The sequence below is a fragment of the Dipodomys spectabilis genome, unplaced genomic scaffold, assembly GCF_019054845.1.
Source record: "Dipodomys spectabilis isolate Male_0828 unplaced genomic scaffold, ASM1905484v1 ptg000866l, whole genome shotgun sequence".
NCBI classification, from domain to species: domain Eukaryota; kingdom Metazoa; phylum Chordata; class Mammalia; order Rodentia; family Heteromyidae; genus Dipodomys; species Dipodomys spectabilis.
In genome coordinates this window covers 34,212-57,433 of record NW_024871543.1, presented here as the reverse complement: position 1 = coordinate 57,433, position 23,222 = coordinate 34,212, and the positions used below count along the sequence as shown (strand labels likewise).

Genomic DNA, 23,222 nt, shown 5'->3' with positions numbered 1-23,222 from the left:
TCAGTCTAGAATCCAGCAAGCATTTTAACATTTAGGAGTCCAAAAGAAACCTTGTACACAAATTCTCACACCAATTGTACTCCCAACCATAAAAGATTACAACCTAAATAACCAGATAATAGATAAATGAATTATGGTACGTTCATTCAGTGGAGTACTACCTAAGCAATAAAAAGGAATGAGGGGGCTGGGAAGGTGGCTCAGTGATAGAGTGTTTGCCTTGCATGCATGAGGCCCTGGTTCGCCTCCTCAGCATCACATAAGCAGAAAAAGCCAGAAGTGGTGCTGTGGCTCAAGTGGTAGAGCTCGCCTTGAGCTGAAGAGTTCAGGGACAGTGCCCAGGCTCAGAGTTCCGGCCCCACAACTGACAAAAAAAAGAAAGAAAGAAAGAGAGAGAGAGAGAAAAAGAAAGAAAGAGAGAGAGAGAAAGAAAGAAGGAAGGAAGGAAGGAAAGAAAGAAAGAAGGAAAGAAAGAGAAAGAAGAAAAGGAAGAAAGGAAGGAAGGAAGAAAGAAAGGAAGAAAGAGAAAAAAAGAGAAAGAAGGAAAGGAAGGAAGGAAAAGAAAAGGAATGAAGTACTTACATACACAACAACACAATAGATCTCAGAGACACCCTAAACAGAAGACACCTTGCATTGTATGATGCTGATTTGTGTGAAGTTTTAGAATACATCAGTCTACAGTGGAATAATGTCTACCAGTAAGGTGTCTCATGGTGGGAAGGTGACACAGTGTTGTACACAGAAAATTACTATGGCAGTGTCATTTTTGTGTATGGGTTTAAACTCGGTGCCTCATATTTGCTGGGTAGGCATTCTACCATTTGAGCCATATCCCTCCCTTCCCTCTCTGTCTAGTCAGTTCTGGGGTTTGAACTCAGGGCCTGGGCACTGTCCCTGAGCTTCTTTTGCTCAAGGCTAGCACTCTACCACTTGAGCCACAGCGCCATTTCCAGCTTTTTCTGTGTATGTGGTACTGAGGAATCAAATCCAGGGCTTCATGCAAGCTAGGCAAGCATTCTACCACTAAGCCACCTTCCCAGCCCCCTCCTCTCTCTCTCTTTTTTTTTTCCTGTTCATCAATTTTTTATATAGGCCTTCCTTAGGCCACATCTTCTTACCTCTACCCCTCAAGTAGCTTCAGTGAGAGACTTGTAAATCTATATGCTTGGCTTGTTGGTTAAGATGGGGTGGAATTGTATGTGTGTGGGTGGGGGGAGGAGGTGTCTTAACATTTTGCCTGAGTTGGCCTTCAATCTTAGTCCTCTCTATTCTCTGCCTTTTGAGGAGCTCAGATTATAGGCGTTGAGCCACCAGACCTGGCCCAGGAGAGCTTCTGCCGCTCACAGACAAACCTTGATTTACACGGTTGCACGCTGGTGTGTATTTGTCAAACCTGTAACCAGACTCAAAATAGATACGTTTTCGCTGTACATTGCCAGCAAAAGAATTTTTAATAGATTTATTAAACAACAAAAACAAAAACAAGCCAGGTGCTGGTGGTTCACGCCTGACATCCTAGCTACTCAGGAGGCTGAGATCTGAGGATCATGGTTCAAAGCCAGCCCCAGGCAAGAAAGTCCATGAGACTCTGATCTCCAATAAACCACCAGAAAACTGGAAGTGGTGCTGTGGCTCAAGGGGTAGAGCGCTGGCCTTGAGCTGAAGAGCTGAGGGACAGCGCCCAGGCCCAGAGTTCAAACCCCACGACTGACAAAAACAAACAAACAAACAAATTATTGTCTTTAGTCACCTCAGGCTGGACTGGTGCTCTGGGAAGTAGAAAGCCATTTAACTGGAGCTGGAAGAGGAGAAAGATGGGGAGCTCTGCTTTCCCCTTACATTCCATGCTGGGGCCCAGGGGCCTGCAATTCATCCCCCCTTCACCACACCTGTATTCGGTCAGCCGCACACCTGTTCACACCTGTCCAACCCTTCCACCCAAGACTGGGGTGGGGGCCTCTTCAGTGCCCCAGAAATGTGCCTGAGGATCCCCCCCCCCCAGCCTCTTCCCCAGGTGGGCAGCACCTGGGGTACTGACAGGCTTCTTCCTATCAGGCAGGGCCTTAGGTCTGCAGGCCAAACCTCCCCCCTCTCCCATTTTCCCCTTTCCCATTCCTAACTACCCCCCCCCCCAGAGGTGCCCAGGGGACCCTGGAAGGAGGAAAAGTAGCAGTTACCTGAAGCATCCTTGCATCAGCCTCTCCATCGTTCCAGAAAGTTCTTCTGTGGAAAGTGGAGGTCCCAGAGGGGAGGAAAAAACAACAACAAAAAACCTGCCTTCATTTTCCCGCCCTTTTTCTTGCCGGGTGGACAGCGCTCCCCCTAGCGGCGGGCCTGCGGATTACAGGGAGCAATAGGCCACGCCCATCGCCACCTGGCCACGCCCACCATTGGAGTGGAGCGTGGCTCTCTCTTTGCCCACCAGCCCTATCCAGGATCTCAGTGCTTCCCCAACTCCGCGCCCCCCAGCGGGCGGCGGGCGAATTACAGGGTTGAAGAGGCCACGCCCATCGCCACCTGGCCACGCCCACCGTTGGGGTGGGGCGTGGCTGTCTGCACATCTTCAGCCCCAGGGCATTTCTTTGTGATCTCTGCACCTGAGCTGCTTCTGCTTTGTGTCCTTTGCCCCTTGTGAAGTTTTTATTTTTATTTTTTAAAATTTTTGTTCCAAGTACACACACCCTAGAAAAGGCAGGGACAATTTTTGTGTGTTTTTTTTTTGTTGTTGTTGTTGTCATTCTTGATCCTTGCATTTATCAGTTCCCACTAAATGAGAAATGGAACGTCTCGGTGACCATCTGCAGCCTGGGACAGGTAACCCCAGCTTCGCAGAGGCTGGGGGAGCCCTGGGTGAGTCTCCTCCAGCACAGCTCAGCTCATCTCCCATTCCTTCCCACCCTCCTCCTCCTGACACCTCCTCCTCGATCCTCCCTTTGGCCCTTCCAGCTTTCCCATTTTTATTTTTAAACCTGTGGGCTCAGAAAAAATCTCCGCCACCAGAATCGTTGTAGAGCGGGGTGGGGATGGGAGGGGAAAAAAGAAAAAAAAAACCCCAACAACCAACAAACTGGGAGAGGGCGAGGGAAGGGGTGACCTGGTCTACATGACCTGATTTATGTCATGACCTGATTTATGTCACGTCCAGCCGTCTGTACATCACCCGCATAATAATAATTTAACAAAAGAATCGTTGGAGAACCATTTCCTGAAGCCTGCATCTCTCTTCGTGGTGGCACCATGGCTATCTCTGCTGAGCTGGTCCTCTTCCTCATCTCTCCATCCCTCTTACAAATAGCCTAATCTTTGCTTGGGGGGTCACCCCCATCTTTTGGGGGTGCCCATCACTGATGGGATGCTCCCTCCTCTGGGATACTTTTCCCTGATCATATCCCTCCTCCCCCTCCAACACAGAAGTAGCTCAGCCAACAGCTCAGTTCCTTGGGGTTCTTTCCTCTGTAGAAGATTCTAAGTGTTCTGTCTCTGGTTCTGACCAGGGAGGGATGGAGGCAAAGGTGTGAACCACTGACTTTTTTTTTTTGGCCAGTCCTGGGGCTTGAATTCAGAGCCTGGGCACTGTCCCCAAGCTTCTTTTTGCTTAAGGCTAGCACTCTACCACTTGAGCCACAGCGTCACTTCCGGCTTTTTCTGTGTATGTGGTGCTGAGGAATCGAACCCAGGGCTTCCTGCATGCTAAGCAAGCACTCTACCACTGAGCCACCTTCCCAGTCCCCCGAAGCACTGACTTAACAGGAGGAGACCTACTAGGCTCTCTTCCTTGCCTCGATGCTCCAATGAACCAAGCAGTTCTGCTTACTGAGTCACCTTGGCTCAGATTGTCACCCTTATCTGCTTTGGTGTGGACCTTGGGTGAGCCAGAGCTAGGTTCGTGTCCTATCGTATCATGGAGATTGGCCAGGCTGGTTGCTGAAGCCTGGCCCGAGTGATTCACCGAGGAAAGGAGTTTGGTAAACAAGTGGAAAACAGCTCAGCACACGAATGATCTCTGCACCTTTATTACTGTTTTCCAAGTGTATCAGGTTCCCTAGGGAGGCAGGGACTTCAGCGAGTGGGTGTTGTGTGGCTACATGGTGGGGCTGGGAAAGGGGCAGAGGGTGGATGAATGGGCAGGGTGCATCATGGGAGAGCGGATTGCTCTCTCTGATGAAAAGTTAATGAATCTGGTGCTCTTGGCAGGAGATGGACATTTCTCCCAGGTATTTAGTTCCTGTGTTGGTGAAAGATTAAAAGTTTCTCATGGATTTATGAGATCTCTCTCTCAACTCAAAACACATAGACACTGCCAAGATCTCTGGGAATCTGTCATATAAATAGTATTTCACTATCAATTGATACTAATCAGATTCAGTCTCCAGTGGAGCCACATCTCTGTCCATCTTTGAGGATGGTTGAAGAAAATTGCAACATGAAGTGTGTGTGTGTGTGTGTGTGTGTGTGTGTGTGTGTGTGTGTGGTGAGGCTTGAACTCTGGGCCTAGGTGCTGTCCCTGAGCTTTCTTTTAGCTCAAGGTGAGTCCTCTACCACTTGAGCCACAACACCACTTCTGGTTTTTCTGATGGTTCATTGGAGATGAATCTCCCGGATTTCCCTGGGAGATCTCAGCCTCCTGAGTAGCTAGGATGACAGATGTGAGCCACCAGTACCAGGCTCTGACTTTCTTTCTTTTTTTTTTTTTCTTTTTTGTCAGACATGGGGCTTGAACTCTGGGCCTGGGCGCTGTCCCTCAGCTCTTCAGCTCAAGGGAAGTGCTCTATCACTTGAGCCATGGCGCCACTTCCAGCTTTTTTCTGCTGAGGAATCGAACCCAGGGCCTCATGCATGCAAGGCAAGCGCTCTACCACTGAGCCACCTTCCCAGCCAGCCCCCTCTGACTTTCTTTCTTAAGCAAGGATCTGCTAGTCAGTCACCAGATTTCGGGGTGGGGGGAGAGAAGGTAGGTATTCTTTCAAAGGTCTCTGTGTGCAGACATCCCAGGGCCTTTTTCTTCTCAAAACTTTTAATTCTTTGTCCCTTTTCTCTAGGATTCTATTTCCCTTGGTTAGGGTACTTACATGAGCCCTAGTGATTGAAAAGTTGGGCTCTTGTGGTACTAGAATCCAAGGTGAGTGAAATATTAACCTGGTATCCCCCTCCTCCCCCCTCCCCCCATCCATCTGTCCCGGAAGAGATTCCTCCAAGCTCCTTCTCACAGACCAGTGGAGCTTCACTCGGGGTTGGGGGGTGGGGGAGGGTATCCTCCCCCCTTTAAGTTCCCCCCAAACTTCAGAATGACTCAGCAAGGAGGTGGGGCTGGAGCAGACAGGGAAAGCCAGACAGCCTGATCTGGGTCCAGTTATCTGTGCGAAGCTGCTCACAATGGTTACATCCTGAATTCTTCTTGTTTGTAAAGGAGATGGTTGAATCGAACCTGGTGTCCATCTTGGGGCAGTGCTAAGGGATCCTTCTGGAGGGCTTTGGGTCAATAGGAAGTGATAAGAGATGGATTGATCACTACATTTTCCCTCTCTTATTTCAAGGAGAACCCGCACAGAGAAGCAGGCAGATGGGTTGAGAGTTACATGAGCACCCATTTCCACCCCTGCCCCAGCCTTACACTGTAGAGGGCTGTGGCAATGGCCCTGCCTCTGTGGAGAAAAACACAGGCTCACGCCTGTCATCCTAGCTACTCAGGAGGCTGAGATCTGAGGATCATGGTTCACAGCCAGCCCGGGCAGGAAAGTCTGTGAGACTCTTATCTTCAATTACCTATCAAAAAGATGGAAAGTGGAGCTGTGGCTCAAGTGGTAGAGCACCAGCCTTGACTGGAAAAGGTAAGCGAGAAGGTCCAGGCTTTGAGTTAAATCTTCAGTACTAGAGAAGGAAGGAAGGAAGGAAAGAAGGAAGGAAGGAAGGAAGGAAGGAAGGAAAGAAGGGAAAGGAAGGAAAGACAGAAGGGAGGGAGGGATGGAAAGGGAGAAGGAGGGAGGAAGAAAGAAAGAGAAAGGAAGGAAAGACAGAAGGGAGGGAGGGATGGAGAGGGAGAAGGAGGGAGGAAGAAAGAAAGAGAAGGTAATGAAAGAAAGAAGATAAAAAGAGGAGAAAAAAAGGAAGGAAGGGAGGGAGGGAGAGAAGGAGGAAGGAGGGAGGAAGAAGGGTGGGAGGGAAAGAGAGAGGGAGAGAAGGAGGAAGGGAGAGGAAAGAAGAAAGAGAGAAAGGAAGGAAGGAAGATAGAAAGAGGAGAGAAAAGGAAGGAATGAAGGAAAGAAAGGAGGGAGGAAGAAAGAAAGAGAAAGGAAGGAAGATAGAGGAGAGAAAAAAGGAGGGAGGAAGGAAGGGAGGGAGGGAGAGAGAGGGGGAGAGGAGGAAGGGAGAGAGGAAAGAAGAATGAGAGAGAAAGGAAGAGGAGAGAAAATGGAAGGAAGGAAAGAAGGGAGAGAGGGAGGGAAGGACGGAGGGAAGGAGGAAGAAAGAGAGAAAGGAAGATAGAAAGAGGAGAATGGAAGGAAGGAGGGAAGGAAGGAAGGAAGGAGGGAAGGAAGGGGAGAAAAAAAGAAAATGCAGGTCCCACCTGTGCTCTGACAGATGCACGTGACAGCAGGAATTCAGGACCAAGTGACATCAACAGCACAATTATAATATATTAAAGGCAATGTGACAGAATAAAAGTTTGGGAGGACAATCCATTTTTCCCCAGACCCTCGAGGTTGCCGCTCGACCTGGGTGAGCTCAGCTAAAGGTGCTGCCTGAAAGGCAAGGGATAGTAACAGGGGATTTACTTTCCAGACAGGACCATCAAGGAGGCTTCACATGGGGCCTGCATGATGGCAGGGAGCCTCCTTTCCCGAGGGAGTTCCCCCTTGACACACACATACCATCCGTAGTGACCCACCGAGACATGAGGAGAGACCCCCCCCCCGCCCCCCCCCCACACACTCAGTGCCAACACAGGTAGATGACTGAGGTAAGATCGGAAGGGAAGCTCTCCCGAGAATCATGCACCAAGTCAGCCTCCAATACATAAGAGTCATCAATGGGCAAAAGACCTCCTGGATGCGGCCTCTGCCACTGAACCTCCATCACATTAACAGCCCCGTCTCCCAGCCTGGGCCTAAAGAAGGTATCCACGTCCTTGGTGGTAGCAAGCAGAGGCTGAGAACATGTGGATGGATGAAGACAGGTGCATCTGAAGTGGCCGGCACTGATATTGTTGTAGTAATAGTAGCAGTAGTAATAGTTCTTTTGTTGTTGTTGTTGGTCATGGGGCTTGAACTCAGGGCCTGGGCGCTCTACCACTTGAGCCACGGCGCCACTTTTGGTTTTCTGGTCGTTCATGGGAGATAGAGAGTCTCATGGACTTTCCTGGCCCAGGCTGGCTTTGAACCGCGATCCTCAGATCTCAGCCTCCTGAGTAGCTAGGATGACAGGCGGGAGCCGCCAGTGCGTGGCCTTCTGTGTGGCTTTCTCAGGTTGAAATAAAGCCCCCAGATAAACGCATGTAGAACCAAGGGCGGAGAGGTCCTGGGTTCATGTCAAGTCCCATAGTCCTTTAGTTCTGGCTCTGTGTCAGAATACAAGTCACAGAGAGAGACAGACAGACAGAGAGAGACAGAGAGACAGGGCTGTGCTTTCCAACATGGCCGCTGTCAGGTGATTCTCCTGTGACAGGAAGTAAGGCTCTGTGGAGGAAGAGAGTCCAGAACCCTTCCCAGTCTCCCAGCCCAGCTCTGACTATGAATAACTCCCCTCTGTCCTCTCCCCTGCAGAGTTTGTGCGGCCAGAGGAGAGCAAAGCTGTCTGGGAAAGGGGGGAAGGGGACGTTCTTGATTTTTCTCCCGGGGGACAAGGAGGAGGAGGAGGAGGAGGAGGCGGAAGAGGAAGAGGAGGAGGAGGAGGCGGGTAAGGCAAATGGTGATTAAGTTTTTCTCTCTTATTTAAAAACGAGAGAGAGAGAGAGAGAGAGAGAGAGATGAGCTGACGTTAGAAAATACAGGTAGGTGTGGAGAGGCAGAATTCAGTCTCAGGAACAAGGCAGGGGGGAGTCCCCCACAAGTGGTGGGTCAGATGAGGCCCGAGGCCTTCCCCTGAACATTGTACTCCCTGTTTTTCTTCACCCTCCAGCTGACGAAGAAGAGAAGCAGCGTGCCCAGTATCTTGTATGCCTGCTGCAGTCCCAGGTACCTGGGGGGGGGGGGGGGGAGAGGGGGGGAGGGATGGGGAACAAGAAGAGAAAAGGAGTCAGGAAGGAGGTGGGCAGGGGCCCAGGTCGCAGGATCCAGTGCCCCCCTCCAGGAAGAAGAATGTCCTCTCTCACTAGGGCAGAGAAACTCGCTGTATATCAATTCAGGGAATCTATTACCGCTCAGGTATGTGTGTATGGGAGGATCGCTTTCCTCACTTTTTGACTCAAAAAGATAGATACTTTTGCCAGGCGCCAGTGGCTCATCCTAGCTACTCCTAGGGAGGCTGAGATCTGAGGATCATGGTTCAAAGCCAGCCCAGGCAGGAAGGTCTTTAAGACTCCTATCTCCAGTGAACCACCAGAAAACCGGAAGTGGTGCTGTGACTCAAAGGGGGTAGAGTGCTCATGTTGAGCAAAAGAGCTCAGGGACAGTGGCCAGTCCTTGAGTTCAAGCCCCATGATGGACGAGAGAGAGAGAGAGAGAGAGAGAGAGAGAGAGAGAGAGAGAGAGAGAGGAAGGAAGGAAGAAAGGAAGGAAGGAAGGAAGGAAGGAAGGAAGGAAATACAGCTACCAAGAAGTAGCAGGGAGAAGAAATAAGACATCAGTGATCCTCAGCTGACCAAGGGAACCCTCCAGAAGGTCAGAGATTATACTGTTGTCCCAGCCATCCCCAGAGGCTCCTTGTCTTTTTTTTTTTGGGTCCGGTTGTGGGGCCTGAACTCTGGGCCTGGGCGCTGTCCCTCAGCTCTTCAGCTCAAGGCTAGCGCTCTACCACTTGAGCCACAGCACCACTTCTGGCTTTTTTTCTTTTTGCTTATGTGGTGCTGAGGAATTGAACCCAAGGCCTCATGCATGCAAGGCAAGCGCTCTACCACTGAGCCACCTTCCCAGCCCTCTCCTTGTCTTTAGATAAGAGGAAGAAGAAAGAAAAGAGGAGGAGGAGGAGAAGGGGAGGAGAAGAAGAGGAGGAGTAGGAGGAGGAGAAGGGGAGGAGGAAAAGAGGAAGAAAAGGAGGAAGAGGAGAAGAATTAGAGAAGGAGGAGGAAGAAGAGGAGAAGAAGAGGAGGAGAAGAGGAGGAGGAGGAGAAGGAGAAGAAGAGAAGGGGAGGAGGATGAAGAAGAGAAGGGGAGGAAGAGGAAAAGAAGAAGGGGAGGAGGAGGAGAAAGGGAGGAGGGGAGGAGGAGGAGGAGAAGAAGGAGGAGGAGGAGGAAGAAGACAAGAAGAGGAGGAGGAGGAAGAGGAGGAGGAGGTAGCTTTCTGCTACCCTCTTGCTGGACCTCTCCTGCTCTTCTCCACCAGCCCATCCATCTTTCCAGGTGCCAGCTGGTGTAATGACAGCAGGTGGTCAGAGGGGGGCAGCACTCTGCAGCGCTCCCTGAAGCAGGCTGGGCCTCCCTGCCCTGGAGATCTCTGCTACTTCTGCTACCACAGAAGGCTAGCATCCCCCTCAACCCTCCACTCCCCCCCCCCCACCATAGTCACACCCTCTCCCTTAGAAGCCCGTCAGCCCTCTCCCTTCCCTCCAACTGCAGAGCTGTGTCCGTGGGAGCCAAGGCCTATCCTCCCCCCACCCCCCCATCCCAGACCTACCTGTCCCGGAGAGCATCAGCATCGTAATAGGCACAGGCCCCTCTCCTCCCGGAGCACTGCAGATTCCACCGGATACAGGAGGCGTCAATGGTGAGGCCGTATAGGGCTGGGGCTGGTAACCAGGCTGGTGGCAGCAGGGGGAAGTGGGAAGGGGAGGGGAAGGGGGAGAAGAGTCCAGAGAGCAGGGTCACAGGGAGGTGGAGGCAGGGATGGGTCCTCACATCCACATGCCCCCCTCCGCCGCGCCCCGTGTGCGGTTCACTGGTGGGAATGGCTCTGCCCTGTTCTCAGGAGTTCCAGAGACTTGGGAAAGCAGAATAGGGGTGTCAGCAAAGTCTGAATTCCCTTTTTACCAGGAGGCTTAGAAGATCAAAGAGGCCTAGGTCATCTTCTTGGGATGGGATGCGTCAGAGAGTCAAAGAGATGTTAGGTCAGACAGCATCACTTCTATTGCGTGTGTGTATGTGTGTGTGTGTGTGTGTGTGTGTGTGTGTGTTGTTACTGGGGTTTGAACTCATGGTTCTGGAGCTCTTCAACTCTTGAGACACAAGCTCCACTTCCTGCTTTTTCTCCTTTTTCTTTTCTTATTTTGTTCGGTCGTGGGGCTTGAACTCTGGGCCTGGGCGCTGTCCCTCAGTTCTTCAGCTCAAGGCGGGTGCTCTACCACTTGAGTCTCAGCACCACTTTTGGTTTTCTGGTGGTTCACTGGAGATCAAAGTCTCACAGATTTTCCTGGCCGGGCTGGCTTTGAACTGTGACCCTCAGATCTCAGCCTCCTGAGTAGCTAGGATGACAGATGTGAGCCACCAGTGCCTGGCTCAGAAATTTGCTCTGGAGGGTATCAGCCTCCCAAGTTCTCAGGGAAACCCCTGTGTGTCAGACAGCCTTGATGTAACCAAGAAAACGTGAGCTTGGCCATTTTCACTTAGGATCAGGACTAGACACAGAGGCATAGATCACGATTGTTCAAATCCTACATCTATCACTCCCTGATTGGATTAGATAACCCTACTTCCAGATACCTGACTGCTCAGAGCCTGGGCCCCAACAGATGATAGGCCTTAGTGGCTGTGGAATATTCTAGAGACCTCCCTGTATGTTCTGAGTCCTTCATGATGTCTAGGCAGCCCACTGGAGGTTCTTGTCTGGAATATTACACTGCCAAGAACAGCCTCACAATCTATTCAGGACTCTGAGAACTGGACTTTCAAGATACCTCCCAAATAGGAAACAAGCCTAGAAGAATCCTCAGCCAAATCCTCTGGTACCTCTGACAGGAAGTACTCCTGGGGGAGCACTTGTGGAGGGGGTAAGGGGGGTTTCCTCTGGGCTCCTTGAGGACAGACAGGGTTTGCAGGCAGACAACCTCTCCACCGGAGAGAGGTAGGAGGAATCTATTTTGTCAAGTTGGGAAAGAAAGCCAAGGCTGCAGGCCTGGGCTGCTTTTCTTTTTTTCTGTCTGGGGTATAAGCATGTTGTAGGGTTTTTTTTTTTTTTTTTTTATTCCTACGGCAAATTCTTGGAGACAAGATTCTTTCTTATTTTTTTAAATACCCGCTTTTAACTCTGTTATGAGGTATTCTCAGCTGGTTTTGGTTTTTTGCATTTTGCTTGCATAATTTGGTTTGGAATGAAGGCCGTAGATGAGATCTTTCCTACCCTCGAGCAAGCAGGAAAGCCATCTGGCTGGGGGGGAGGGTGAGCCCTCCCTCTCCCCAAATAAGATGTAGGGGGCTTCCCTCAACCCAGCCTTGTGCCCCAAAACCCTTGCATGGCTACAGGCTGAAGCCGCGACTCCCAAAAGGGATCAGGGGACACTGTCTTTGAGGCGTACCTAGCAAGCGCATCAGCAAGAACTGTACTCCGATGGCAAAAGACTTCTCATCTTGGTTTACCACCCTGCAAAGAGAAAGAGGAACTCAGGAATGGGATGGTTCACCCCAGCTGAATGCTCCAAATAGATCTGTGGTTTTGGTTTTGGTTTTGAACCCTGAGCCTGGGCACTGTCTCTGAGCTCTTCAGCTCAAGGTGAGCGCTCTACCACTTGAGCCACAGCACCACTTCCGGTTTTCTGGTAGTTCACTGGAGATCAGAGTCTCATGGACTTTCCTGGCCCAGGCTGGCTTTGAACTGAGATCCTCAGATCTCAGCCTCCTGAGTAGCTAGGATGACAGGCGTGAGCCACCAGTGCCCGGCTCCATGAGACTCTTATCACCAATGAACCACCAGGAAGCCAGAAGTAGTAGAGCTGTAGCTCAAATGGTAGAGTTTCCACTTTGAGTGAGAAAGCTAAGGGATAGACCAGATCCTTAGAATAAGCCCAGGACCACACACACACACACACACACACACACACACCCCTCCACGCACACACATGCACGCATGCCTGCACACACAAGAAACACTAAGCTAGGACCTAAAGATCTGTGTTTCTACAGGGGATGGCTGACATGAGCTCAGGTTTGAGAATCACTGGTCCATACTGTTTTCAAGGATCCTCAAAACCCCCTTAAAGAGCAACAAAGCAGGAGAGGCAGGCCTTGGGAGGAGGATTTGCTGGCTCAAGTCTGATCAAGTTCCTTAGAGTGTCTTCTAGAAGACAGCTGTGTTGTAATTAGGGCCCCCGGGGCTGCTGGCTTCTGTGCAGATTCAAGAATGTCTTGCTCCAGGCCGGCGTTGTGGGCTCACGATCCAAGCAGCTGCACAGGACCCCACCTTTAGAAGGGCCTAGTAGGGCCAGATTTCTCCCCCTCTTTGCTCCCTTCAAGAAGAGGGAAGTTAGCCAGGCACCGGTGGCTCACACCCATCATTCTAGCTACTCAGGAGGCTGAGATCTGAGGATTGCAGTTCAAAGCCAGCCCAGGCAGGAAAGTCCTTGGGACTTCTTCTCTCCAGTGAACCACCAGAAAACCAGCGTTGTGGCTCACATGGTAGAGCGCTCACCTTGAGCTGAATAGCTGAGGGACAGTGCCCAGGCCCAGAGTTCAAGCCCCACAACAGACGAAAGAAAGAAAGAAAAGTGGGTTATGTGGGGGTCTCCAGGGGGTACCACTCACCGTAGGACCATCATGTAGAGAGGGTTGTGGGAGATGCAGGCGATCAGTGCTACAAAGGAGATGAGGAAGATGGCTGGGAGGAGGAAGTGGGCACAGGAGATGGGGCACGATCCAGTCTTGGCTGAAGCAGATACTCCCGTCACACAGCTGCAGTTCAAGTAGACCTTGAAGAAGAAAGGAAACTTCCCGTGACGATCTCCATGATTTCACACAGATCAAAAGCTAGCATCGGGGCTGGGAAGGTGGCTCAGTGGTAGAGCGCTTGCCTTCCATGCCTGAGACCCTGGGTTCGATTCCTCAGCACCACATAAGCAAAAAGAAAAAAAGCTGGAAGTGGCGCTGTTGTGGCTCAAGTGGTAGAGCGCTAGCCTTGAGCTGAAGAGCTGAGGGACAGCACCCAGGCCCAGAGTTCAGGCCCCATGACCAGACCCAAAAAAACCAAAAGCCAAAAACCAAAAAAACAAATGCTGGCACTAAGCCAGGGGCGCCGGGGGCTCATGTCTGTCATCCTAGCTACTCAGGAGGCTGAGATCTGAGGATGGAGGTTCAAAGCCAGCCCGGGCAGGAAAATCTGAGACTCTGATCTCCAATAAACCACCAGAAAACCAGAAGTGGTATTGTGGCTCACATGGTACAGCATTCACCTTGAGCTGAAGAGCTAAGGGACAGCACCCAGGCCCAGAGTTCAAGGCCTACAACCAACCAAAAAAAAAAAAATGTGGTCACTAGCCATAAAAGAAATGCGAATCAAAACAACATTGAGATACCACCTCACCCCAGTTAGAATGGTTATCATCAAGAACTCTAATAACAACAGATGCTGGAGGGGATGTGGACAGAAAGGAACCTTTGGCCACCTTTGTTGGTGGGAGTGTAAACTTGTTCAACCACTTTAGAAAGTAGTATGGAGGGTCCTCAAAAGACTCTGCATAGAGCTCCCCTATGAGCCAGCAATCCCACTTTTGGGCATTTATCCAAATGATCACAAACAAGACCAGACTAAAGCTACCAGAAAAAAAAATGTGGGCTCATAGCTCTCTGTAGGGCATCGTATTAGGTTATGCTCTTCCAGAGAAAGAACATCTAACTCCTAGCGAGCCTGGCCTTCCAATTCTGGCCCATCCATTCACTGGTTGGGTGAGACATGCCTTACTTGGAACTTGCCGGGTGCATTCTTGTATCAGCCTTTGAACGTGATGTTCCTTGGACCTGCAGTGTTTTAGTTCCAGGTCTCCGTGATCTCTTTCTGCTTGTTCTATTGTCCCCTCCCCAGGGAGGACCTCCCAGATGGTCCCTGTCTCATTAAATCTCTCCCTGCCTCTATCTAGGCATTTATTTGCTAGGATGTGTGTCCCATAGGAGCAGAATCTTGGTCTGGTATCCAACCCTCTCTCTCCGCTTCCCCTAGTACATCCTTAGCACCACGCCTGTGACAGTGCTGAATAACTGGTGTGTGTGTGTGTGTGTGTGTGTGTGTGTGTGTGTGTGTGATTAGTGGGGCTTGAACTCACGCCCTGGGCACTGTCCCTGAGTCTCTCTGTGCTCAAGGCTAGGTGAGCCACAGCACCACTTCCGGCTTTTACTGTGTATGTGGTATTGAGGAATCAAACCCAGGGCTTCATGCATGCTAAGCAAGCACTCTACCACTGAGCCACCATCCTAGGCCTGTCCCTTAGCTTTATTTTTTTTTATCAAGTCTGGCACTCTACCACTTGAGCTAACGCTCTATTTCTGGTGGAGTGGGTTTTTTATTTTTTGTTTTTGTTTTTATTTTTATTTTTTTTTTTGGTGGTGGTTAATTGCAGAAAAAGAGCCTCACAGATTTTCCTGCCTGGATGGACTTTAAACCATGATCCTCTGCCTTCTGAGTGGATCTCTGAGTAGATTTGAGTCAATCTGACTCAATGTCTGCCTTCTGAGTAGCTTGAAGTTCAGGTACCTGTCACCGGTATGCCATGTACATGTGCTGAATAATTAACCAATGATTTGAGTTGGTTTCTGGTTGGCTGATCTCAGAAGAATCTGCTACCCCAGAGCTCACTAGGGATGGACAGGGCTTGGCCAACAGACTACACAGTTGCTGCCAGCTGTCCAAGTAGAAGGCTAGTGACCAAGAGACACCCAGCCTTGGACACAAGTGTCCAGATCTGCCTCTTTATAGCTGCATGGTACATGGCACCTCTGGGAGCTGAGGGTCAAAGTAATCGCTCCTGCTGGGCACCAGTGGCTCACACCTTTACATCTCAGCTACTCAGGAGGCTGAGATCTGAGGATCACAGTTCAAAGCCAGCCCAGATAAGGAAAGTCTGTGAGACTCTGATCTGCAAGGAACCACCAGAAAACCAGAAGTGGCATTGTGGTTTAAGTGGTAGAGCGCTCTCACCTTCAGCTGAAGAGCTGAGGGATGGAACCCAGGCCCAGAGTTCAAGCCCCACAACCGACCTAGCTCCGTGCTTGGATTTGCTGAAGCATTATGAGGCTTCTAGAATGAACTGGTTGGACACAGGCCAGTCTTTGACTTTGGGGCTGCCAGCATCCGGTCCATGACCTCAGGGGAGGGGAGGCGGAGAGAGGATGGGTGGGACGGGGAGGAGGCCAGGATGTCGGTCGGACTGGACACTGTCCCTGAGACCAAGGTGTGGTCTGTTAGACCCTGGCTGGCCCTTACCGCTCGCTTGGAGGTGACAGAGCTCATGTTGATGTTGCTACAGCCGGCGTGGCAAGGGGAAAGATACTCGACTCCATTGTCTCCACAGACCGGGTGGAAGATGGCATCCGGGCACAAGCAGTCCCTGCGGCAGGCGGGAGGCTGCGGATGTATAGAACTTGGTGTGCTGCCAGTAAAGCAGGAAGCGAGGGATCAAACAAAGCCAAAAAAAAAAAAGAAAAAGAAAAAAGTCCAAGAAACAAATCTACACTGCAGCCCCATGTGAGTTCCTGGGCTGGTTCACGTGTCTGTGTGTCTCTGTTTGTCTTGGGCTACTGCCCTTCTGGGATCTGAAGTATGAAGAGAGTTGCCAACGGTGACTCTACCACTGTTTGGGATCATGGCCTTTCTGTTTTTTTTCTTTTTTCTTTTCCTGATGCTTGGAGACCAAACCCATCATTACTCAGAAAGACCGGGTCAGAGCCGGGGCGTCGGTGGCTCACGCCTGTTATCCTAGCTCCTCAGGAGGCTGAGATCTGAAGATCGTGGTTCAAAGCCAGCCCTGGGCAAGGAAAGCTCATGAGACTCTCATCTCCGATAAAGCACCAGAAAACCGGAAGTGGTGCCGTGACTCAAGTGGTAGAATGCTCCCCTTGAGCTGAAGCTGGGTGGGTGGAAGGCAAAGACTCCCTCTGCTTAAGGCAATCAATTTGGAGCTCTCATTGGCTGCCTGTCTTTGGGGCCAATGAGATAGCACCCCGGCCAACCACAGCCCTGTGAACTTCAAACCAAAGGAATTCCCGTCCCCCACCGTCCCGCCCCCATTGGCGGATCTTGGTAATCTCTGGGGGAAGTCTGTGATAGTGTCTAAAAATCAAGATCATTAATATTTATAGGCATCTTAGGTGCCAGGCTTCCAGTGCTCAGGGCCTTTTCCTATCACAAGAAGTTTACCATGAATAAGAAAACTGAAGCTGAGCTGGGATAACTGGCATCCTTCATGAGAGTTCTGTAATGAAAGACCTTGGTCTGATCTGTTGGTATGTGTTGAGCATTGTGAAAGCCACAAAGGCAAAAAAAAAAATTAAAATAAAATTCTGGGTTTCTCTTGATTGGCTTATCAGCCCCCCAGGACAACCCCAAGCTGCTCACCCTAAATACCCACCCTCGTAACCCTTCTTCTCCACCTACCAGAGTCAGAGGAGGTTAATGCAGAAAGAAAGAATAGGGCTGGGAAGGTGGCTCAGTGGTAGGGAGCTCGCCTTGCATGCATGAGGCCCTGGGTTCAATTCCTCAGCACCACAGACACAGAAAAAGCAGGCACTGTGTGGCTCACATGGTAGAATGCTAGCAAAAGAAGGTCAGGGACAGCACCCAGGCCCTGAGTTCAAGCTCTACGACTGGCCAAAAATTAAAAAAAAAAATAGAAGAAGAAAGAAAGAAAGAATATGCAGAGCTGGGGAGGGACTAGCGTGCTTGCTTCGCATGCATGAGGCCCTGGGTTCAGTTCCTGGGTACCACAGACACACAAAAATAAATACATAAAAAGAATACGCATTGGGTCTCCAGCTCTTGCAGCCTCATTAGGCAAAGCCCAAGAGCAAAAGTTATCGCCAGACGGTGCCCAAGAACCACCGGACAGTAGTAAGTCTTCCCCTTGTAGTCCTCAGAGGCTAGGCTCAAAACTTACAACTTCACTGGACGCCAGTGGCTCACATCTATAATCCTAGCTACTCAGGAGGCTGAGATCTGAGGGGTTGCAGTTTGAATCCAGCCCAGGCAGGTTAAGTTCATGAGACATTTACCCCTAAAATTAACCACCAGAAGTAGACATGTGGCTCAAACGGGAGCGCACCATCAGTCTTGAGCGAAAAAGTTAAGGGACAGTGCCCAGATCCCGAGTTCAAGCCCCAGTACCAGCATACAAACATACAAACATACACCCCCTCCCCTCAACTTACCACTTCCTTTCAGCCCCTCCACCTCACCCACCCTAATTTCCAATCTACCGCAGCCTTCACTTTTCTCCCAGTCTTTTCAAGAAGCCCTGTTGTCTTTCTTTACCTGTTCAATGAGTAATTCTAGCTGGCCCTTGGAGCTGATGCTACACATAGATTATTTCCTAGTTCCTGAGGCTCAGGTTTACCCTGAAACCAAGCTAATTAGTTTTGGTGGGAGGGGGTGCTTCTGAAAAAAAACAACAACAACAACAACAACCCAACAGAGCCCTGATTGTGGATAGCTTCCTTAGAACACTGTGATCTTCACTCATAACGGAACCTACTATTAAAGACCTGATTTCCTAGGTTGCTCTATGAGAGATCAGATCAAGAGAAGAGAGGAGAGGAGAGGAGATGGGAAAAGAGGGGAGTGGAGGGGTAAGAAGATGCGTGGGGAGGGTCAAAAAGCAAGATTAACTGTCAGCAGGATTCAGGCTCTGGCTTAATCAAGGCCATCTGGGCAGCAGAGCCCTTTACTCCCATTACCTGGGTGGGTAGACCTCAGACACGGCCGAGGCAGAGCATCCCATGAAGAAGAGGGGGATACAGAGGATGGTGGAGATGGTGATGATGGTGGCGGCCACACGGGGGATGGTTTGCAAAGAGAAAGCGAACCGTTTCATGAGGATTCCTCCAAACAGCATCCCCAAGGCTGCCGCGGGGAGGTTTACAGCACCTACAAATGGTGAGAAGGAGCTGGGATCTCCAAAAGAAAAGGTCAAAACAACCCTGAGATACCATCTCACACCGGTCAGAGCAGCCAACGCTGTGAATTGAGACAGCAACCAATGTTGGTGGGAATGGGGGAAGGGGGGGAGGAATATTACTGCGTGCACCGTCGGTGGGATTGTAAACTTGCACACAACTACTCCAGACAGCAGTCTGGAGGTTTCTCAGAAAGCTACACATAGATCTTTGCTACGACCCAGTCATACCACTCCTGGGCATCTGCCTAGAACATTATGAGTCAGGATACCATCAAGACACCTGCACAACCACGTTCATTACTGCACTACTCACAACAGCCAAAATACAGAAACAGCCCAGATGCCCTGCTAGAAGAATGGTTCCAAAAATGTGGTACCTATTCACAGTGAAATTTTATACAACCATTAGAAAGAATCATATATCATCTGGGGGGAAGTGGATGGACCTAGAACAAATAATGTTGAGGGAGGCAAGCCAAGCTCAGAGAGACAAACAGCGCATGTTTTCTCTCATATGTGGAAGCTGGATCTAAAATATCCTGGGATATGATAAACTATACAGGCTTCTAGACACACTCAGTGAGACCGAAATCGGATACTGTTAGGGGACAAACTCATAAGCACTGCTTATGTGTCTCTTTACATTTACAAAAAATTATATATATATATATATATATATAATACGTATATATAATTATATTGAAATGTAAGAAAAGAAGGGTGCGGGGCTGGGAAGGTGGCTCAGTGGTAGAGCACTTGCCTTGCATGCCTGAGACCCTGGGTTCGATTCCTCAGCACCACATAAGCAAAAAGAAAAAAGCCGGAAGTGGCGCTGTGGCTCAAGTGGTAGAGCACTAGCCTTGAGCTGAAGAGCTGAGAGACAGCGCCCAGGCCCAGAGTTCAGGCCCCATGACCAGAACCAAAAACAAAACAAAACAAAACAACAACAACAAAAAAGAAGCGTGCATTACATCCTAAACCCTGGATATGTTCAGTTTTACTTGTAACTGTACAGAATTAATTCATTGAAATTAGTTGACTGCTTACTATTGGCTAGGCACTTTTGAGAGCTACTGTCTCTCTTGTTTTAATGATAGTATTAGGACTGGAACTCAGGATCTCATGCTCTTGTTTAGCTTTTTCTGTTCAAGGCTGGTATGCTGCTTCTTAAACTATTCCATAACTTCTATTTTTTTTTTTTTGTCTACTCAGGCTACCTTTAAACTGTGATCTTTCAGATATCAGTGTTCTGAGGGGGGTGGTGTGAGGATTACAGGCGTGAGCCTTAGGACCTGGCTTTCGAGAATTATCTTCCGGAGAGGATTTTTAGAAGTCGTACTTTTATTTTTCCTTACCAGGTCTGGCTTCTGACCAGCTAGTTCAGAGACTGAAGACCAGAGGGGTTCATGATAGACTATGGCCACACACAAAAAATGTCACCCACAAATCTCATGCTCTGGATACCCTAACCACCTTGTGGAAACCACAGGGTTAAATTCACCTGAGGGCTGGGCCTGATAATTCACTTGGAAGCTTGGTGGATCATGCCCCTGGTTTTATAAAATAAAATAGCTGGGCACCAGTGACTCACACCTGTCATCCTAGCTATTCAGGAGGCTGAGATCTGAGGATTGTGGTTCAAAGCCATCCCGGGACAGGAAAGTCCATGAGACTCTTATCTCCAATGAACCACTCAGAAAACGGGAAGTGGCACTGTGTCTCAAGTGGTAGAGTGCCAGCCTTCAGCTGAAGAGCTCAGGGACAGCGCCCAGTCCTTGAGTTCAAGCCCCAAGGCCGACAAAAAAATAAATAAATAAAATAAGATACTGAAGCCACCTCTGTTCCCTGTGGATTCTGGACTCGTTTCCCTGCATGGGGCTGAGCATCTGCACTCAGTAAAGCTCTTCAGAGAGACCAGAAGTACAGCAGGGCTGGAGTCACCGGACACACATCCTCTTTCCAAAGCAAAAGTATTCAGACGCAGGAAAATACCCAGGAGGCACTGCATCTACTCCCACATCCTCCCACCCAACCTCAATTCCATCTTCGCTTGGTTCTGGTGAGGTATCCCAGACTTCCAGTCTCTTGATGGGGAGGAAGGAGGTAGCCCTGGAGCCTCCACCCACTCCCCGAATGGAACAGCAAGCGTTCTCAGCAACCTGCCAAGAACCTTCTAGAATGCCAACTGGGGAGGGGGGGGGGGGGGAGATGTCCTTAACATTCTTTCTCCCTGGCAAGCTCTCCTGTCTCTCCTGTTGTGTATCCGGGGTCTGGCCTTTGGCTCTTCCTGGATGGACAGCAGAGGGCCCATTCCCTCCTTTCCTTTAGGCCGATCCACCGGCTCCTGCTGGAAGTACCGATGAGGAAGTTGGCATAGGCTGCGGAAGCTCCGTATTGCTTCTCCAGGAACTTGTTGAGGAACGTAGAGAGGCCGGCGATGACAGAAGAGAAGCAGCATTGAGCCAGGACCACCAGCATGAACAGGGGGTTCATCAGGAGCCTCAGGAAGATGTGAGGGAACCCTACAAAGCGGAGACAGCTGTCAGGAGCCAGGTCTTGGGGGTTACCTTCCCTCCCCCCTCCAAAAAAAAAAAAACTATCTCAGGACGGTCCGCCACTCTACCGCCTCCTCGCCACCTGTATGGCCTTTTCCCCAGAGCTGAATCCAAGGCACCATGATGTACGAGCAGCCAGTCTAGGGTGCCCGCCCCCCACCCCCCCAACGAAACACGGGGAACACCCACTCCATGGGCCCAGTGGGCTGATAGAAACAAGGATGTCACTGAGAAATCTGGTGGCGGAGAGATGAAAATAGAACCGATGCTGGAAGCAGTCTCCTCTCGTGACTCCTGTTTCCACACCCACGAAGAGATGGGAGAAAGAAAGGAGGGCTAGATCATGGGGGGGGGGGGGGGTTGAGGACTGACTGCTTGAACTGAGTCCCCCGATACCTGTGAGAAAGTCACCGGGATCGCAGTTCTAAGCCACAGCCACCCCTCTCCCCCAGAAGATCGGGCCAGACTTCTTGTACACCTGACCATCTCCTCTCCTCAGAGCCAGCCCCCCTACCCCCCATCCCCCTCCCCACCCCGCCCAGCAGGTCTGCTGGGCTGGATAGTTACGTTTAATGAACTCCAGCAGGGAGCCTCTAGACTTGACATCTTCCATCTTCCTGGCTTCATCTGCTAAGGCCGGGGATCTCTGAGGATAGCAGCAAAAGGGGTGAATGTTAATGACCTATCCTTGGTGGACTTTGACCCACTGTGGCTCAGGGCTGTCCCTCAGCTCTTCAGCTCAAGATGAGCGCTCTACCACTTGAGCCACAGCGCCACTTGCGGTTTTCTGAGTGGTTTATTGGAGATCAGAGTCTCACGGACTTTTCCTGCCTGGGGCTGGCTTTGAACCGCGATCCTCAGATCTCAGCCTCCCGCAAGCATGAACTCTGGAGGTAAACACCCACCTGTATTTCTTGGCAGGAGGCCAGACTATCTCTGTGCCAGCAACTCCTACAGCACCTATGGGCATATTACTTAATAGCTAACTTTCCCATGACTGTTGCCAGGAGTATCTTCTTGGACCCCCCCTGCCCTTTTCTTGTCTATCTGGTCATAGCTATACCCCAGATCCCATGGGCTACAGGTTCCTGGGTCTCTATGATCTAGCCATTTCCCTGTTTTCAAGTCTCCATTTCTGTGTCCCTCTCTGAGATCTGAGGTTCCTACTTCCTCCTAGGCTTAAAGGCAAATCCTGCCTCCCTCAAGCTCTATTCTTGTCCTTAACCCGTCCTTAAGCTAGTGCTTAACCACTGGCATACAGTCTCAGTGGTGCTAGAACTCGTCGCTCAACTCTGGAGCCCTGCCACTGATAGAATCCACCAGGGCAGCTCTGCCCTGGGGAAGAGACCGACCGCTCCCTTTCAGCGAGTGCTTGCTCCAAGCTGGGCGCCATGCCCAGCATTGCACACACAAAACACACACACACACACACACAGAGTCTCACTCCTCACCACTTCCTTCCCAGGTAGACACTTTTAATGATCTCCAGTATTCAAAAAAGAAGAGGAAGATTTAGAAACAAAGCCGATTGCTTAAGATCACTCAACTAGCTTTTAAGTAGCAACGCTGCGTTGAAATCCAGGTATAAGCCTCACCCCAAACCACTAAGACTTGTTGTCAAGTGCTGCTGAAATTCCTTCCCAGGGTAAACTAAGCTTTCTCTATTCCTATTCCCACCAACCCCCACCCCACACCATTTCCCTCTTCTCACTGCTGGGCCCAGGGTTTATTTTTCTTTCTTTTGTCAGCTGTGGGGCTTGAACTCTAGGCCTGGGCGCTGTCCCTCAGCTCTTCAGCTCAAGGCAAGTGCTCTACCACTTGAGCCACAGCGCCACTTCTGGTTTTCTTAGTAGTTTATTGGAGATAAGAGTCTCATGGACTCTTCCTGCCCAGGCTAGCTTTGAACCGAGATCCTCAGATCTCAGCCTCCTGAGTAGCTAGAATGACAGGTGTGAGCCACCAGCGGCCGGCTGGGCCCAGGGTTTCTTATACCTCATTGCTCTATATTGAGCTCTACTTCTGATTGAAAACACAGGCAAACACGATCTCTTTTTCCGACCCAGCTCACTGCTGAGCTCTTCCTGGCACCCCTGGAGGAACATCTAGTCTGGCCCTTGTCCTAGCTGCCGATGGCAGGTCCTTCCTGGTTGATCTCCTGAGTCCTTACCTGAATCTCCACCTCTTCACCTGGGCCTTTTCAGATCTTCTAGCTTTCTCATTCCTTCCTAACACCCATCCTCAACCTAGCTGCCAGAACTTCACCGGCATAAAACAAGATTTGAGACCCTCCTGTTGTGTCACATTAAGGCTTACCCCATCTCCTGCGCCCTCATTTCTTTCCCACAGCACCCAAGGGTGCATCATTTAATATCTTTTAGTATTGGGATATCCTCTCAGCCCTTCATATGCAAACCCTCAAAGGCTTTTTAAGTGTAAAAGGAAATCATGCCACATTACCTGCTCATATTTATTGACTTTTGTGTGTG

The 23,222-nt window shown here is 50.3% G+C and overlaps 1 protein-coding gene across 1 annotated transcript in view; it reads right to left on the bottom strand.

Annotated features, from left to right (window-relative positions):
- Positions 1-7,363: 7,363 nt before the first annotated feature.
- The window catches only part of Slco2a1 (solute carrier organic anion transporter family member 2A1), a gene marked incomplete at its 5' end in the record, with an annotated part of 49,844 nt that continues 33,985 nt past the window's right edge, over positions 7,364-23,222 (bottom strand). Inside the window, 8 exons of the mRNA XM_042673470.1 lie at positions 7,364-8,178; positions 9,772-9,895; positions 11,606-11,670; positions 12,828-12,991; positions 15,496-15,661; positions 17,961-18,150; positions 20,539-20,703; positions 21,304-21,382. Of these exons, the coding sequence (XP_042529404.1) occupies positions 8,058-8,178; positions 9,772-9,895; positions 11,606-11,670; positions 12,828-12,991; positions 15,496-15,661; positions 17,961-18,150; positions 20,539-20,703; positions 21,304-21,382 (1,074 nt within the window). The remainder of the gene's footprint in view (positions 8,179-9,771; positions 9,896-11,605; positions 11,671-12,827; positions 12,992-15,495; positions 15,662-17,960; positions 18,151-20,538; positions 20,704-21,303; positions 21,383-23,222) is intronic.